Here is an 18,741-nt window from a genome sequence, read left to right as displayed (position 1 = left end):
GAGCATGGGAAGCTGAAAAGTCCTTGACTAGCATAAGCAGTACTTAGCAACAACTAAAACATCAGCGTGTTATTAGCATTCTTCTCCTACTAAATCCAAACCACAGCACTGTGCCTGCTACTAGGAAGAAAATTAACTCTATCCCAGCTGAAACCAGGACACATGTAAACCCTGTGTTGTGGTGATTCTGCTGCGTCTGAATGAATAAATTCCCACAGTGGTGAGATAGGCTGTGTGTATGTACTCAAGGCACAAGTCTCCAATTGCTCAGGTATCCACACTTCTTTTACTCCTATAGAAACACACATATTGTTCAAATTGTGGTCCTGCTCCCCTCAAGACCCTTCTAGACTTCTAAATGTTCTTGGAAGACACATTTTTCAGGAGTCATTCTACATCTTTTCATACACATGAATGAAAAGACAACGACACAAGTATCATACTGAAGAATTTTACAGCTGCTGTATGTTCCAGTGACAATCAGCCTGGAAGAATTCTGTAGGAAGAAACACTGAGAAATTAAACTACCATTAAACTGTTCAGCACACAAAATGCCCCAAAAGGTCTCAGAGAAGAATAAGACCAAAAGAGCTGTTTAATAAGCATACGTTTGGTGGTGGTAATCTTCTCTGTTTGTGATGTATTCAAATAGTCTTCTTCTGATATACAATAGAAATAATGAAATGAATAATATGTAAAATCAGAACAGACCTGTCTAACCAAATGATGTGATTACATTATAAACAAACAGTAGAAATGGTGTATGATATACAAAAATATAACCACACATACCGATTGTAGAAATCATCTCTGTAGTAATCATAATCAAAGACATAACCACTGTGGAAAAACACAGAAAAACAAGAATGAACTGGTTTATAGAAAAATACACATTGATTAAAACATTTGTGGTAATATTGGCTTACTCTCACATTCCAAGCCCTTTTTCAAAGTCCTTCCACTTCTTTTCCTCAATCATACACTGTACATTATGTCTGTCTTGCTGTTGTCAGCTGTCATGGTAGTATATTTGGAAATGTGAAGTCTGGGGCAAGCACAACAGTGTAAACAGTTGACAGCACATATAGAAAGGATTTAACACAGCGTGACAGCTCTGTAATTAGAAGATCATTATAGTGTAATTCTCTGAGTGATCAAATGAAGTGAGCACTCTAACACTGAAGCCCTCTTTGCTGGGTTAACATAGTATAATCAGTGGACTAGGGAGACTGTTAAATACATGAAAGACTGGTAAATGAGTGAGTAGGTGAGCAGACATAACACAATTAATTTGATTTATGAGAAACATGAAAAGGGTTGGACTGTTGGTCCTTGAGTTCTCCAAATCTTCTTTCATCATAAAGAGAAAAGGAAAAAAGTTAGGAAAATGAATGATGCAAGCAATAAAGTTACAAAGATGCCTTTCCTCTCAGGTTCAGAAGGGAATATACACACCAATCTGCAAAAAGAAAGGCACCATCAAGGGAAACAAATACAGGTAGGAAATTACAAAGGTCTAGGAGAAAACTGTTTGTGAGCAGTCAATTGCAAAGTCAATCCTAGATTGATCTTCCTAGTTTTGCATTCCATTAGCAACTTTCTACCTTTATGGTGAAGAAATAGCAATGAAATCTATCTGTCTCACACATCCACAAAAATAGAACCAAAGAGCTAATAAATGATCTGCATGGAAGTCACAAAGGATTTGTACTTTGCCTGATGAAGGATTAGTAACACAAACCCCAAGTTTTTCACTTGCCTGAGAAGGACAATTACGAATGCTAAAGGATGAGAAGCATGGAGAAAGTATCACAAAAAAGGAGAAGATTTACATAAGAAAGCAGAAAGGTAGAAAGGAGAGAGTTAGAAAGGACAAAGCACAGAAGAAAACATTCATAGAAAATAAAGGGAGATGAATGATGGTAGCTACTTATTAATTAACTTTGTCTTCACAGGGAAAGGACTTCTGGATAATTTCTGCTCTTTAACATTGGGCAAAATGTCTTCAGGTTTGTTTTTTTTTTTTACATAATTTGAAAAGTGGGTCAAGAATTCTAGTGTTCTTTGGGTTTGTTTTTCCTCATCACATAATGCCTCTTTCCCTTTTTCTTCCCTTTGTTAAGTGTCAGACGTTGACCACTTAAAAGGGGGAAAAAATAGAGTTGGCAGGCTTAAATTACCTCAGTAATCATTTCATCCCAGTTTTTTTGATTTTGAGAGGCTGCACTTTCCCATGTCTGCAACTGGCAAAAACATCTATCAAAAAAGCAGGAGGTCAGGGAACAATTTCCACTTCTGCAACATCTGCCTTGGATGCAAGTGCCCAAAATTCTAGTGATAAGTTGTACTGTCTACCCACATAATACTGGATCAGCAGTGAAGACCATGAGACTCGCCACATGAGAAGGGCAACTGTAGTCCTGTTGGTAATTTATTTGAGAAAAGAAAGCCCTATATGCATTTTATATGAAACACTCATTAAATAAAACAGCCCTGGGAGACTAGAACCCAGCAACAGGTAATCTGTGTGTGGCAGAGGCAGCAAAATAACATTAAGTAATAATAGAAGTTATTATTATACTTCTATATACAAGTTAAACCTTGTAGAGTCATCATGTTTCTGTGTCTTAACACAAAACTAGCAAAATTTTCCCTAAACTATGTGACAGCTCTTATTTAGTCTTTCACTCCATAGTCAGTCTACATGGAACTAAGAGGTAGCAGACCTATTACTTTATTTACAGCTATTCAGTTTGCTAGTGGTTTTATTTAGCCAAATGATTAATAGCTGCAATAAGCCCATACTTAGTATTCAATTTGTGTTTCTAAGTAGAAGATAACAGACAGTTTGAAGAAAAAAGATTAAATTTAAAAGGCCTGTCACATGAAACCTTTCACCTGGAGTGACATTAATTTAATTTGCATAAAGACCAGACGAATTCAGTTTTTCAAGGTTGAAGACCATGAAGCTGATGAAGAGTAATTCATTTTGCACCAGCTCGACTAAGGCTGAAGGGCAGCTATATTTTTCTGTGACAACTCAACTCTGGCCCATAGGACACAATAAGGACTGCTGGCCCTTCACTGGGCTTTCAGAGTGTGGAACTTACTTTCATATACAAATGCCATGACAGAGATGGCTCAAAGCCATCCCCAGGAATTGTGGCACTGATGGGCACAGGAGGGAGAGAAGTCTCAGGCAGAGATCTGAGTGTGCTAGGGAAAAATATCAGTAGGCTTGAGAGAGGGTTGAGTGGTTGGGAAAGGCTCACAAGTTCCTCAGATGAGGGTAGCTGTAGGCAGTAGAGGTTATGGGTAGGCAAAACGCAGAAAAGGGTTTCTGGTGTGGGAACCAACAGTTTCTCTTGTTCCCCACCTTCTGCTCTCACTCTGTCACTGTGCCACTGAGGAGATCCTGTCACACAGCATTCTTCATGTAGAATATTTTTATATTGATGAAAAATGTGTTTTATAATTTTTTGTTTGTTTGTTTTTCAACTTAGTGCAACATCTTGGATAATACTTCTCTTTTGAGATAAGCAGTTTTGCACATCAGTCAGCCCCTAAGAATTTTATTCTTTTGCTCTGTTCCCTGCTCAGGTAACTTCTGTCTTGAAACTGAACTTGGTTCTTTATGTTTCTTCAGCTTTGCAAATGATAGTTTCAACCCACATGGTCTAATGCTTATCTGTGGGACCAGGAAAAAGTAGAAGCACATTTTGGAGTCTGGTTATCACATGGCAGTGTAATCTATGAATTCTTCTTAATTTTTATGGATTGCTTGTATTACCTTTTAAAAATATTTCATTGCTTCAGAAGCAGCTGATACTGTTATTACATCTTTAATTTTCACCCGGAGAAACCCCAGCAGTTTTCATATAGTGTCTAACAGCTGAAGCTATCTAAACAGCTCTGCTACAGATGTTGCCTCTAACCTTAAAGTTAAGGAGCTTTGCATTTTTGTATGGTTTAGTTCAGTAGCGTGCACTGTACCAAGATAAGTGGTAACTGCAGGTATTTTGTATATTGCATGACAGTCAGCCTCTGAAACGTGCATACACATGGCTTTAGCTGCAGCAAACATTATCCAATTTGTCCTTCTTACCCACCTCTCTGCCAAAAGGTGACTGACCCTGTGGCTGGGATACAAGGTGCAAACATATTGTGGCTTCTAACTGTGCAAGCTGCTAGCACAATTGACAAGCTAACAGGAGCTGATTTGCTTACATTTCTGGTCTGAGTTTATTGTAAGTGAAATCATCACAACTCAAGGGCATCTCTGTTAATTAAGTCCCATGTGCCACGATACAGGTGTTGGGGACTCCAGCAGGCTATGGGGAGGGAGTCACTTTCCCCACAGGCCATTTGGGATCTCTCCCCACTGGCAAAAGGCACTTCTGTGTGGAAGTACCATTCATATGGAGTGGGAAAGAGCCAGTTCTGCATATACAGGAACTTCTTATCTGGGACCACTGGCAAAGATGTGGCAACAGCTACTTCACCCTCAAGGTAGGAATAACACCCAGAGGTGCTGGAAGTGGATGGGCTGCTATGAGCTCTCAACAGAGCAAGAGGCTCAATTCTTTTTTCCTTTTCCCATTACTTGGTGTCCTTGAAGAAAGCTGACTGACTTCAGGTGTTGGTCATGGAGGAAAGACATTTATCCTTGCATGCTATCTATTAAAATAACAGAAGGGGAATGGCACTGTAGGACCTTATCTGTAGGTGTTAACCCTTATGGAATAAGACAGGTAAAGGAGGGTGGTTTTAAAGCTTTGGGAAATTTTGATGTGGCTCCTTCTCTATATCCATGATCTGGGTCTCTCTCTCCCTCCCTGAAATTCTACATGCAGCTGTGGCAGCACAGGTAACGCAACGGCAACTTGCTGTAGCTCCTGGGGTTAAGTGTCCTTCATTGTGACTGCTGAGTTAACAGCTCGTGACGCAAGACATCATGTGAGACCCTTAGAGGTCTGGGGTTTTATAAAGGCAGTTCCTAGTCCTCTTGGCTGTGAAGCAGCTGTCTTGCATGTGTACTGAAAAGGTTATGAACCAAAGACAACGAAAGAACCCAAAATGGATGACCTAGGAGAAAAAAACTCTTCTGTTTCTCCAGCTGATCTCACTTGGCTTTTTTCTTTTCCATTCCTTTTTTTTTTTTTTTTTTTAAATTTTGAGTTAAATGATGGTTTTTCATTTGTAATAATACGTTAAAGACATTATACTGTGAAAGTGACCAGTACATCTGTCTATCTACAGCCATAATTGTTCACACTTATACATGCCAAAGGACAGACATAAGCTTTGGTAAGTACTGCAGTATAAAACACGAAGCAGAAAATTGCACAGATAATCACTGGCACTGAGATCAAGGTGACTGCAGGGCTCTTAACCTCTTGAGATATATTCCTTAGCAACCCACCAACCTGTGTAGGGAGGCTGCAGGAAATCACTCACACGGTATTGAATACCAAATACTCAGCAAGTCGGAAGGAGAGAAAGGTTTAAACAAGCCTGTGAACTGGTGGAGTCAGCAGTTTCCTAATGGCATTGTAAACAGGCAGATTACTTACCCACAAACATATGCCATCTCTGCAATATTAACAACAAAAGTGGGTGCATGATGCTGCTATTAAAACGGAAGACAGTAAAAGACACTGTAGTGCTCACATTGAGGCAAAGAAAACTCATCAATATAGTGTGTTTCTGTTAAGCAAAAGTCACGGTTCCTTTTCCTGACCTAGTATCACCAAGTCAATCTTGTATGAGCTGTCTTTTTTAGCTTCACCTCACTTAACGTTAAGCCTGCTTTAACTTGTGTATGCCTGAAGAATAAAGGATTCCCCAAAGACCAGATTTTCAGAGTTATAGTCTGTACATATTCAAATTTCCTATGCACATCAGCAGTTGCATGTGTGTCAATCAGGCAAATGCAAAATTATGCTTCTGCATCTTTGAAATAAACCTATGGATGTTACTATGTTTTCATTTTTCTGATGATATTGTATATTGAAAATATATTATGACAGCATAATCTTTCTTGTGTTCTGTGTTCTATGCCCACAAAAGATTTTTAGAAACTAATGATCACATCCTGGTTTAATTTACTTTGCTCCAAATGTTAGTGAGTGTAACTGACTTCAATGGAGTTATTCTGGCTTTAGAATAGTTAATACAGAACAGAGCAGAAGTAGCTTTTGTTATTTTCATGGCAACAAGAATTTCTGTCTTGCATGTGAGTCACCCTTAGCTAATATCTCTTTTTCTTTCCACAGGTCCAGAGATGTATTTGTAAATCATAAATGTTGACAAACCGAGCATAATGTATCTTAATTCAATCCACAGCACTATCACCATTTATACTGTCAATTGCTTCTCTGTTGTCAGTGCTGGATAAAAATATTAAATACAAAAGGAATGTTCCTTCAATCAAACTCTTTTTAGGAGGCACATATCAACCTAATGGCTGAAACTAGTATTCCAGTCACTTGTAAAATCATTTTGCTTGTCATGTAAAAAGAGTGCTAGAAATTGTTCCTGTTGAGTGCAAAAGAGAATCAGTCTAAACTGACGTGATGTTAAAAAAAGGGGGTGGGTGAGGGTAACTAGATGATTTAGAGAATAAGCATTGGGAGATGGAAACTTTCCCTGTTAGAAAATCAATCAGATGGCAATGACTTTCATGAACGATTGAAAAAGAAGGTGGAGATTTCAGGCCACTTTTCAGTGGGTGGTTGCCTACATTCCCCAAAGACATGAATTAAATTGGTGGGCTGAATCCCACCTTTACTTTAGAGATCATTTGATTTTAGTCAAGGCTGAGGATGCTGATAAAAGTGGAAGGACACTTCTGGTCTGCAGTTCTGGCTGTATATTCTGCAGAGAAAGAGAATAGTCTCCAGAGCCTGCTTTTTGCTGACATACTTAGTGTCAAAATACAAATTTTGCTAGTGATTCCTTCAATTAATATATTCTTGGAGGTTTACAGCAAAAGAGAGGGAGCCAGAAGAGGAAAAGTAATTGCAGATAGTAGTGAAATATTTTACATTCATTTCCATAATGCAATTATGAGGGCAAATAGGTAAACTTAAAAACAAAAACTAACCACCAAAATCCCCAAACATTTGTCCCAAAATGCCAAATGATTGAACATAACCTACTATTTCTATATTTCAATTACTGATTAATTTCCATAGTAGTTTTGTAACTATAAGTTAATAAAAGTTGTATTTTAATTCTACATATTCATTCAATTAAAAAGTGCAAGATAGTTCCCCCCCTGAGGTGGGGGAGGACTATGGAGTCAAGTTTTAAAAAGTACAGCAAGGAATGTAGTACTGTAAAGGAAGATTTTTTTTTTCTGCAAAAGTGAGATGTTTTTGGCAAATCTAATCTGAAGAGGTACATTTTGTCCAAGCAAGACGCGTATACATAAAATATCTGACAGACAGTACTTCATTTTCCATTAAAGTATCTTTCTGTATAGGCACTAGGCAGAATTTATTTGCGGTATGATTAGGCTGTATTTTTTTCTGTCTTCAGATACATCCTTTCTTTACCCTCATCCTCTCTCCTGAAAACTATTTTCCCAATGAAGTGTATTTTGGGAAAACTCTTGAACTTACTCTCCAACCTGAATTTTAGGCAAAACTTGCACAAATATTCGAAGTTGCATATACATAATCAGATCATCAGGTTACTTAGACTCCTTCTTGTAGAGGATTAGGCAAAGCTCGTGAAGCACAGGACAGCGAAGATATCAAGATCAATATTCAGTCTCTGGGGATCAGCTGGTCTGGGAGCTGTTTATGGCAGCCAGACGGGCACAAGTGATGCAGAGATTTCAAGGCAAAATTAGCTCCAACAATTTTCTGTACAGCTAAGTGCTCAGTATTAGAGTTACTCCTAATAAAAACTACTTACTGTCGCTGCAGGGACAGTCTATGCTTAACAGTGTTAGCCTGATGCTTTTTAGAAACAAAATAGTAGCTTTTGTATGTAAAGAAACCTGAGTAAATCTACTCAATGTCTCCCTGAACTTTCTTCTCCTGCTGTTAAACTATTTTTCTGTCATCTAAAGTAATCTCCAATTACTTATGTTTCCCATGGGAACATTTTATAGTAAGGTAATGAAAAAGATTTCCGGTGTCCTAACCAGTGGCCTAACCATTTCCCAAGGTGTCTTTTAATTGTATAAAGAGACTGGGAAATTCTTGATGTTCTTATGGTATTTTATTTCCTAGTACAAGAGTAATGAGTCCTGCCTCTTAAAAATGTGTTTTAAATTCTGTGTATTCAAGGTACTACTGTCAAACCATACACATGTGATTGATTATCCAATTTATTAGTGATATTGTATACATTGCAGGAGTGTCATTTAACTTGGTTTGACAAGTACTGAAGACTGTCATTGACAGGTGTAGGAATAAGTGATGGGTTTAGGCTTTAAAGTGTTTCTACAGCATTTCACTGAACAGCAGATTGATAAATTAAAATCACAGTGGTAGCACTGGAGCTGAAAGACTAGCCACTTAAGATTACAAAAACAGATGTCTGAAAACTTTATGTACTCTTCAGAGAAGCCATCTTAGAAGCACTGAATAAAACAGAAAAACACAGCTCACAAAAGATTAACCAATTACAATGTGACAATGTCAGAGTTTATGTAAAGAAAAAAAATATTTCTAGAAAATTGCAACACATTCTTTCCTCTCCCCTTTTCAAACTGTCAGAAGGCTTAAATTAAATTTAATTCTGTTCTCATTTACACTAAGTTTACTGATATAATTGAATTATATTGGATTGAGCAACTCAAGTTTTAAACTAGCAAAATGGAGACATGAAAGCCACCATAACTGTCACAGTCCTGAGTATGGCTTGTGAAGACAAGACATACTGCTTGTTTTTCCAAGACTGCACTCTGCAAGTGAAGTTACAATATAAATGGAAATACCAGATACTGTGAATCTAAGAAAACACTCTTGTATTCCTGACCCGCTGTGAAATAATTTCCATGGTAAATGGATATGGGAAGTGCATCTGATACAAAGGAGATTCCTCTATAACTGAGCACAGGACTAGATGCAATTCCAGTCTTGCCAGAGATGAGTGGGGAGGGCAGCTGTGCATCACATAGACAGTTGTATATCCTCTAGACCAGTGCTAACTGTGCTGACTACACTTTGCTTGGTTCCTGAAAAATCTGTGCCTCCTAATACTTCAGAGCTCTAGAAGGTCATGTGTCCACTTTCTGTATATATAGTGAAGAAAATATGATTTATTTTCTGTAAAGGAATAAAAAGTCACAAAACAAAGGGTTTCCTAAAATAATGGTGGAAAGAACCTTTGATTTACAGAAGAGAATTCAAATGTCACCACTCAGAACTCCATCACTGAAATCCAGAATAAAGCTGTTGAAATCAAGCTATCAGATATAATTATGTTAAACGTACGTCTGGATTTTTCCATTATATTCATTCTCATAAGGGAAAGAGGGGATTTTTGTCCCAGATGACTCACCTGGGTGTAGTATGTGGCAAAACAGCCTAGTGACTTGTCATGGTATTGGTATTGCAGTTTCCCTATACAGTTTTGGACATATGGTAGAGCTACTGATTTCTTGTCACACAGATACGATGAGAGTATGAATCATCTAGCTGAAATCTTTCTACATATCTTTTCTAATTTGCAAAGAGGTGTTGTTTGACACTTACCAAAGGACCTTCTTCCCCTTAGAAACCCCCCATATGGGTTTCTTTTACCTGCTGTAATGTCTCAGCTGACTTGCAAAGCTGGCCCCTTGGCCTCTGCAATGTGCCTTAGGCACGGTGTGCCCTGGGGGGAGCTTAGACATCTTTTCCTATCTGCAATGGGTAAGAACTGAGGTTCTGTGCCTGTCTTTTTTGAGGAATGTCTTTTGTGCTTAGGGAGGGATCTTTCTCAAGTTTTCTTACACCGTTGTGCTCCTGCTTTCCCGGGCATGCAGAGAAGACAGTGCAGTCTGGGTACCCTCCTGCTTTACTCTGCCTGGTACATTTCTTTCTCGTTACATCCACTCTATAAGGACTTACTCCACTCCCTGGTTCACTGTGAGGGTAGCTGACAATACAGGGTATTAAACATTTCCTCTCTTCCTCATTCAAGATTTTTTGATGAGCATATCTGATGTAGAGTTTGATCAGGTTATGTTTTTGGCTTCAGGTTTAACCTGCTTTTCCCAAACCTAAGCTCCTGAAACTACAGTAGTCACATTTTGTAAATCACATGTTGTAATCTCTGTCAAACATTTTGGTAGCATAACTGATGTTAACTTAATGTTCCACACTCTGTTATATTTAAAAAAAAAAAAAAAAACAAACCCACAAATAAATTTGGGGAATTCAGTATGTATTTTATGTAATCTCATCTTCTTTCTTGCACTCCCTGGATGTTACAGGACTTCTGGACACTCCTTCATACCACTGTATTAAGCTCCAAGGAAATAGTTGCACAGACTCACATTTTGACAACTTGCTTACAGCAGGTGGGCAAGTTTCATTACCTTGTTGTTATTGTCTGTAAAGAACATAATACTAATGTTTGGGCATAACATAGCACATTCAATGGCTGTAACACTAGAATTGAGAATATTTTTTATCCTGCTTGGGAAGAACATTTACAAGTTTCTTTAGTCTTATCAACCCTGGCAAAATGATTCTATGTATATAAAAATTAAATATTAATGCATTTAGGCTCTCATTTAGAAAGGCATTCATCATTCTTAACTAAGATATAGTAATCATCATGGTTCTTAGACAAGGATCTGTATATCTGTCTCTTCTCTTCCATACAGATTAATTTCATAACATGTTAGATATTAAGAAAATAACTGCACAAAAGAGAGCTCGGGGAGTTTTATGATTCCATTATTGCCATTTTGTTTAGCATGTGTCCCTATATCATGTAGTCACGGTCCCTGTCAGATTAGGGCTTTGCTTGCACCAGTATGCATCAGGGCTAGTAAATATTTATAGAAAGTTTCATTTTGAGTGTTTTATCACTGTGGGAAATGCACATTAGAAGTTAACAATACAGACACTTCTTAGACTAAATTTGGTTTTATATAGTCTATTGAATTAAGCTACCATAACAATTTAGTGCCCAGAATTGCCTCTAGCATCTCTTCCCAAACCACAAAACACTGTGAAGGAATTAAAGCTGTTAAGGTCTCTCTCTCTCCCCCCTCCTTTCCCTTCCCTTACCTTCTTGCTAAACTCCCCTCACACAATTTTTGCCTTCTCCCAGCAAAACTACATTACCATTACTCACTCTTATATGACTTACATGACTGGAATGTTATTTTTCTATGAATGCTCTACACAGCAAGACAGTTTTATAGCTTACAAAGTGTCAGCCAGAATATGAAATACACCTAACTACTGACACCTAGACAAGGCCTGCTTGAAAACAAATCATATTTGATTTGAGATTTAAAATGTAATCATGATTAATATGTGTATATGTGAGTAAGAAGATTAGTTTTGCAAGGAAACAAAGCTTTGTTCAATATGTCTCAGGTTCCTCCATCTCTACTAAAGAAATGTGAATGCTTTGGCATAATACTACTACATAAACCACAATAATGACCTCCAGTTTTGCTTCACTAACTTCACTGTCTCAGAAGATGTAGCTTCCATTTCTATCCCATATCCTCTTGTATATCAAATGTATAGATCTTCAGGATGAATTACATTACTTGAGAAATGCTTCAGTTTTCCTCTATGTAGTGAGCCTAATTTCTGTGAAGGTGTTCACTATTTTCAGGTAGTCAACAAATAGTTCATAGGATAGATGCAGTCTGAAAGTTGATAATTTTTCATATTGACTATTGTTGTTCATAGCGTGCCTGGAAACCTACCTGTAGTTTTTGTTCCTTGATTTAGACAGCAAGAGAATAAACAATACCATACCTAGTAGGTACTTTTCAGCAAATAACTACTTTTGATAAAATTCCTAATTTGCTGGGACTTACAAGTACTTTCTGGTGGCTGAGTGGTTATGAAAATATTTGACAAAAGTAGCTACAGGATGATAGCTGATTCAGCCTCCCATCCTTACCCCTGAGAGTAAGGACTACAGGACCCAAGCATCAGAGAGTTCAGAAAGGTTGTTTTTGTGTGAAGCATTAGACGCAACTGAAAAGAAAAAAACCCATCACTAACTCTGTATTTGTTGGAAATGGGTTTATACTTTTTAAATTAAACAAATGCTTTAGCATTAGCTATAAACTCACTACCATAGCAATATAAACTGTCAGTTGCTGGTCATGCATGACAGATCCACTCTATTTCTACTTCACATTTAAGGCACACCCTCTAACTTTTAATCCTACTCTAGTATGTGGTTGTGAAGGAATTGTTTTTATTGAACAAAATGGATCCTTACATGAATTCAGAACCAAAGCTGAAGACTTTACAGATAAAAGTAAGTAATTGAAGCACAGTAATTAAACTGTTAGCAATAAAAATCTTAGCACACTAGTGGCAAGGTGGAATGTGACTTAATTTCTATTTATTTTTACATACGTCATCAGCAAAATTCTTACAACCTGTTACACCTGCGTGTACACGCCCACAGGAGTGTGTATGGCTGATGTTGACAAAGTTGCACTTTGGCCTGCAGAATGATAAGAATTATAAGAACCCAGACTGACCCTGAGATAAAAAAAAAATCCCCACACTCAATGGGTAACTGCAGTTTACTTTTGAACTGCAGTTCATATTTGGAACTAAGGTGAAAAGGCCCAAACCAAAACAATAATGGCCAAAATCAAGACCCCTTCTTGAAACTAACATCAGTTTGGGCCAAAGAGACGCTACTGAATATGACCCTAAACACCGTCCTGCTTCTTTTCAAATTAAGGTGTGTAAAGGCATTATACAGTTGAAAAGTGGTTTGCAAATGAGGTCAGATCTCAGATTAAGCTAAATTTGTAGAGAACAACCTATGATATGATTCATTTTACTAGTTGAAAGCTTGCCTAGTATCAGGACAAATCCTGATTTTGTTTTCTTTCGAATGAGGGGTACGCCACAGCATGCTGATGCATAGCTGAATGATCCAATAAGGCAAGGTGTGAGTTGTTCCTTAGTATCATACACAAGGCTATTGACAGAGCAACTCTAAAGACAATGACCGCTAGCCTGAAGCTTAGTATCTTTTAAAAAACCTTTAACAAACACGAGAGAGAAGTAGCAGCTCCAGTTTTCTCTGTGTCAGCAACGTTTCTCTCTGATGTGCATCTTTCTGCACTGCCTCCTCTCTTAATAAACTTCACACCCTGGGATGGGCCATTCTCCCTATTTCACAGAGGGAAGCCAGAGGCTGAAAGTACCACTGTACATGCCATATGTCCAACAGCTAATGTGGCTCCCCTGCCTATTCATAGAGCTGGAAAGCACTTCTAGAAGGTACCTTGGTTCAGCCTCCTACCCACCAGGCTACACCCAGGGCTAGACCAGGTCAGCCATGGCTTTACTACCTGATACTTGGAAACCTCAGCAGGTGGAAACTGTACAACCTCTCTGGAGGACATCTACATTTCTTCCATGATCTCAGCTCTGGTGATGCAGCTCTCTGTGGGACACAACACTTTAGTGAAATTATCAAAGTTTAAAATGGTATAGAATCAAGAAAAAAATCTTTTCCTCTTCCCATCACTATTCACAGTAGTAACCTTCATTGTTAGGGTTGTACATTACCCCTCAACACAAAACCTAGGACAAGGAAGGGAAAGGATGGTCCCACTTAAACTCAGAAAGGGTGTTTACATACTGTGGTAAGAACACATGAATAGAAGGGAAAACATGCCCCTTTTTACATGTTTCATAATTCTACATTGCAAACAAAAAATATGTATTAAAAAAAAAGTCTAGGTAATACTATCTTCTTTCTTCTGCCTCCCTAATTCTCTTCATCCTTACTCAGACTAGCCAGTTGGGCAGCATGGTTAGCCCTGTTTTACAAGTACTTTGTTCTTTGATCTATTCCTTTTGCTTTAAAAAACCAGAAAGATAGGAAGAGACAAAACCTAAATTAGTATCTGTGGCAGTGGTCTTGATGGGGCTTTTTACAAGAATGTCAAAGTTTAAAGTATCCAGCCATTTCAGAAAGCAAATGTATATAGAGACTGGTGTGGAGCAATAACTTTTGAAGCAGGGCCAGTTGCTGATTGTTATTGTGATCATGGGTGGTCAATCTCCAAAGAAGAAATCTATTTATCAAGGAGCTGCCAATTATATTACTACAGAAGGGAGTGAAGTGGACTTTCAGGTAAAAACTAGCATAGCAGTACTGTCTATCTTTCTGTGGTTTGTTTTTTTAAGCATACATTTCTCTCTGCTGTCCCACCTTTCTCTTCTAGCACAAGTGCAAGTAACATGTTAGGCAGATGGACCAATCTCAGATTTCACTGGATAGTGAAAAAAATTAAGCTGATTTCAAAAGTGGAATCAGAGGGATCAGCCATCAGATCTTCTCTGAATATTTGTACAAGCCCTAGCACACTAAGAACTTAATATTAAGAAGAGCTTCAATTGTTACTATTATACAAAATTAGTAAGAGCAACACAAGCAGAAGAGCAATGGGCAAATACAGATTGACTTATTTGAATAGCATGATAGGGAATTTGAAATTTGAAACCTCAAACTTCAAAATCATATCTTTCAATATATTTATCAAGGGGCAAATATTGAATTAAAACTTCTTTGTAATGATCCAGAAACCCGTGAAAATAAAGCAAGCCTTTTGTATCGCAATAGCCATACAAAGGGTGAAAAACTGTCTCAATTTTCAGAGGTGTTGTGAGTAGGGAGCTAGGTCTCATTTATGAAATTGTTTCACGTGCCTCAGACTGCTACAGTAAGCTGTGTATATTCACAGAAGCCCATAGACACTACCAGGCCAAAATGCTATGTTGATACCTCAGAAATAGGATATAGGAATACTGTGCTACCACAGACCTCTCCGAGCACTGTTTTCTGTAACTCCGGGATCAGTGACCACTGTTTGGGCAGTGAGTTTGAAGTAAATAGTGTTGTTTCACAGTGACTTTACATACCCAGCAAACATTGTCCTTCCTTCCTCCCTCCATTTTCCATTGTAAGAAAATACCTCCCTTTTGCTTCTTTGTGTAGTCCTTTTCCCTGGACTTTCCTTTCTACTCTTATGTCCCTGCACCCCTGTTTATTTCCTTTCATCCCCCCCCCGAATGTTTCAGCCTCCTGACTTTCCTTCAGAAACATTCTCAAGCACATCATTTTCCCTCCTCTGGAGAACATCCTGTCTCATGCATAGGTGAGACTACAGATATTCATTACTGAGGAATAGTTCATCATTAACCCAGAACATAAATGACTTGCATATGTATTGTTTTCCTAGAATTACTAATGGTAGGGTAGTCTTGGATGACAGAAATAACAGAGAGTAAATAAAAGGGAAAGGCAAATACAATAACCAGAAGAGGAAAAAAGTGATCTCATGCTCTGTTGCCTTTCTCAATTATGAGGCACACTGTTACTGGTGTTATTAAGGTCAGAGAGGGGAAAAGGAATTTATTAAGATGCATATTTGTAGAGTTTGTTACTAATAAAAGTGAACGGAATTAGGAACATACTTTTCTTTTTTGGTCAAATGCATTAGTCTGTTTTCTGTGCAATATGTATTTTTCTGTGTGTGTGAAAGTGGTGTAGAATGAAAAAGACCAGGAAAACAGAGGAACCATAAAATAATTATTTAGATTGCAGATGAGTAGATAAATACATGATCTGTGATCTTTAAACACTGAGTAATGACACAAAGACATTGACAAATGCAGTAACAGCAACGGACCAACATCATTATTACTGTGGTTTTGTAATCTCTTCAGAGATATCTTCAAGCAAAAAACTTTTTTATAAATTTATAAAACAGTGATATCATCCACTGTTTCAGTGTTCTGTAATAATGGAAAGCAGGCAATTATAGAAAAGCTTAATCCTGGTGCATTTTGGTAAATTGTTGGAAGAGAAGCGTATCAGTAATACTGCTTGAAATTAGTATAGATTCTCAGCATCTTCCGCATGAAGATCCCCAGCTTTCCATATGTGCTATGATTCCCCAAATGCCTCCTGTCTCTCTGGGGGCTACTCTGGCAGCCTTACCATGCACAGAGTCCTTACAGTCCCCTGACTTCTGCTTCTGGCCTCCAGGCTAAACCTCACACATAAAGAGTTTGTTGGTTTAGAGGGTATTCTCTGCAAACACAGACCTGCTGCTGCCTATCTAAGTCACAGAGCCCGTGTGGTTTTCAGCATAAGGAGTTACTGCCTGTCTCTAAACAATGAGTTTAAATAATTGTCAGATGTGTTCAGTCCTCTCATGCTTTTCATGAAAACACAGCTCCTGAATACCTGGCCTGAATGTGAATGAGAGTTACAAGATTATGTTCAGCTTGGTAGTTTTATTGGTTTCACATTAGCAGTGGAAAATGCATCCAGTATCTCCTTTTTATATTTTTCCTCTGCTGAAGGAAAATAATTTTCTTAGTTGTCTCTCTTCAAAAGCTGGATGGGAACAGTAGGAATAGTGTCTGCTCTTTCCACTGCTGCTATCAGGATATATAATCAGGATGGGGGACAAGTGTTATGGTATTTCTTGTACAGAAGATGACATGTGCCTACATTCTGTTTTGTGCCTTATAAACTATTGTCTGTAAAAAAAACCACACACAAAACCTGGCTGTGAATTGAAAGAACCTGCATATTTTGGAAGTGGACTGAATATTATCCTAACAGAGCCTGCAAAGACTAGGCTTTTCTCTTAACTATCTCACTACTTCAGAATGGGATCCCTCAAACTGGTATTTGAGTGCAGGATTTCCTACAGATCTTCTGCAAAATGGCCTTATGGGAAAGGAAACACTACCAAGCAAGAGGAAGAAATATGGGTGACAAATTCCAGTTGTTAGATGTTTCTCAGAACAATTCTGCTAGAAGAAAATTAAGGAATTTTACATTTTGTGTTTTGGAAGCATTTCCTAAAGCTGAGCCCACCAAAATTCCTCCATCTCTTCTAGAAATAAGTACCTATGTTTCAAAAGGTACTGTATTAAGCTGTGATTTGGAAAAACATGGCTTTTCAGTATTTTTTATTGTCATATATTTTCTAGAAACAGGACTTCAGTGAGGAAAGTAGTAGTTCATACAGATCTCTAAAAAATGCAGCAATTAGTACCAATTTTACTTGTATAACTCTTCTTTCTCCCACGACAGACAAATATTCATCATGTAATAAATGCATACAATGCATTCATTTCACCTATGTCTCTCTCTGGGCTTTCCACCTAAATTTATACTGCTTATAGCAATCAATCTTGAAAAAAAGAGTGAAAAAGTCAGCAGTTTGTATTGTATTTTTTTTTAACATCTACACAAAAGAAAGAGAGATTGAATCTCAGCTGACAACCAGATGTATAAAACGCATGCATTTTCAAAGACCATCTCAATGAAGAGCTATTGCCTGCTTATCCAGAAGTAATCCCATTCACTGCAGCTGGCAGTAGAGAAATCTAAGTTCTCACTAGCCTCAGAAAAAATCGTCTCTGTTTCTTATTCTCTTTCCCTGTGTCTTCTGACTTCAGCAATATGGGCCATATTATTAAATGACACCTAGCAAAGAAGACAAATATTTAAAAAAAAATTTAAATTTTTAAAAAATAGTTTTAAAGAGATGTTGCAATGGCTGTGTCTTACAAAATGAGTTTTGAATTTTAGGGCTCAGACTGATGACCAATTACAAATCTGCATGCAGTATTATCTGGAATTTATCAAGGGCTAAACTTTTACATGCAGAATAGTTACCATGGATCAGCTGCCATGAAATATCTGGGTGAATGGTTAGTAACCGGATTATCAATCTAATCATCTAGAGACAATGATACCAGTTTGGTTGAGGGGATAATTGTGCATCATTATTATTAAGACCAAGGGGCCAAATATGGAGAGCAAATGTGGATGATTAAAAGTTGTTGGCATTGTAAGCATTTTTTAAAAAATATTATACATCCTTTGCCACAAAATGGGATGAATTTAATATGAGATGGCTCTTAGGTTGTCCATTTTGCAGTACCCAGTTTTTTGTACCTCTTGACCTGCCTGGTCTTTCTAGCTCTGAATCTTTCAAAGACTTCTGCATGAAGTTAATTTGATGCATTGTCAGTAGTCTTCACTTTGGTGGAGTTTTACCAGAACTGTTGCCTCTGATGATAAAGTCTTCCAGGCACTCTGGCTATTTGCATGACTTCTTTTTTATTCTAACATGAACATGAACGCTACATGACATGAAGAGGAAAGAAAGTCCAGACAACTCACTGTCTTGCCCAGGTTGAATATGGACACAAAACCCCAGAAGTGTGGAAATAACATCTGTGGGGAGAAGCATCCTGTGCCCCTACAGACTAACACTCAGTGTTCAGCACTGTCAAGAGATGTTTCAGCCTTCCATAAGGATTTTATTTTCATAGAATCATAGCATCATAGAATTGTTTAGGTTGGAAAAGACCTTCATCAAGTCCAACCGTTAACCTAACACTGCCAAGTCCACCACTAAACCATGTCCCTAAGCACCACGTCTACATATCTCTTAAATACCTCTAGGGATGGGGACTCAACCACTTCCATGGGCAGCCTGTTCCAATGCTTGACAACCCTTTGAGTGAAGAAATT

At 37.9% G+C, this 18,741-nt stretch overlaps 1 protein-coding gene across 1 annotated transcript in view; it reads right to left on the bottom strand.

Moving 5' to 3' along the window:
• RALYL (RALY RNA binding protein like) overlaps nt 1-18,741 on the bottom strand; it is a 195,693-nt gene that overhangs the window by 17,589 nt on the left and 159,363 nt on the right. The window contains exon 4 of the mRNA XM_075705072.1: nt 793-840. Within this exon, the coding sequence (XP_075561187.1) occupies nt 793-840 (48 nt within the window). The remainder of the gene's footprint in view (nt 1-792; nt 841-18,741) is intronic.

This window comes from Pelecanus crispus, chromosome 2, assembly GCF_030463565.1.
Source record: "Pelecanus crispus isolate bPelCri1 chromosome 2, bPelCri1.pri, whole genome shotgun sequence".
Classification (NCBI taxonomy): domain Eukaryota; kingdom Metazoa; phylum Chordata; class Aves; order Pelecaniformes; family Pelecanidae; genus Pelecanus; species Pelecanus crispus.
Note: the sequence above shows the minus strand (reverse complement) of the source record. Positions and strands in the feature narration are given on the sequence as shown.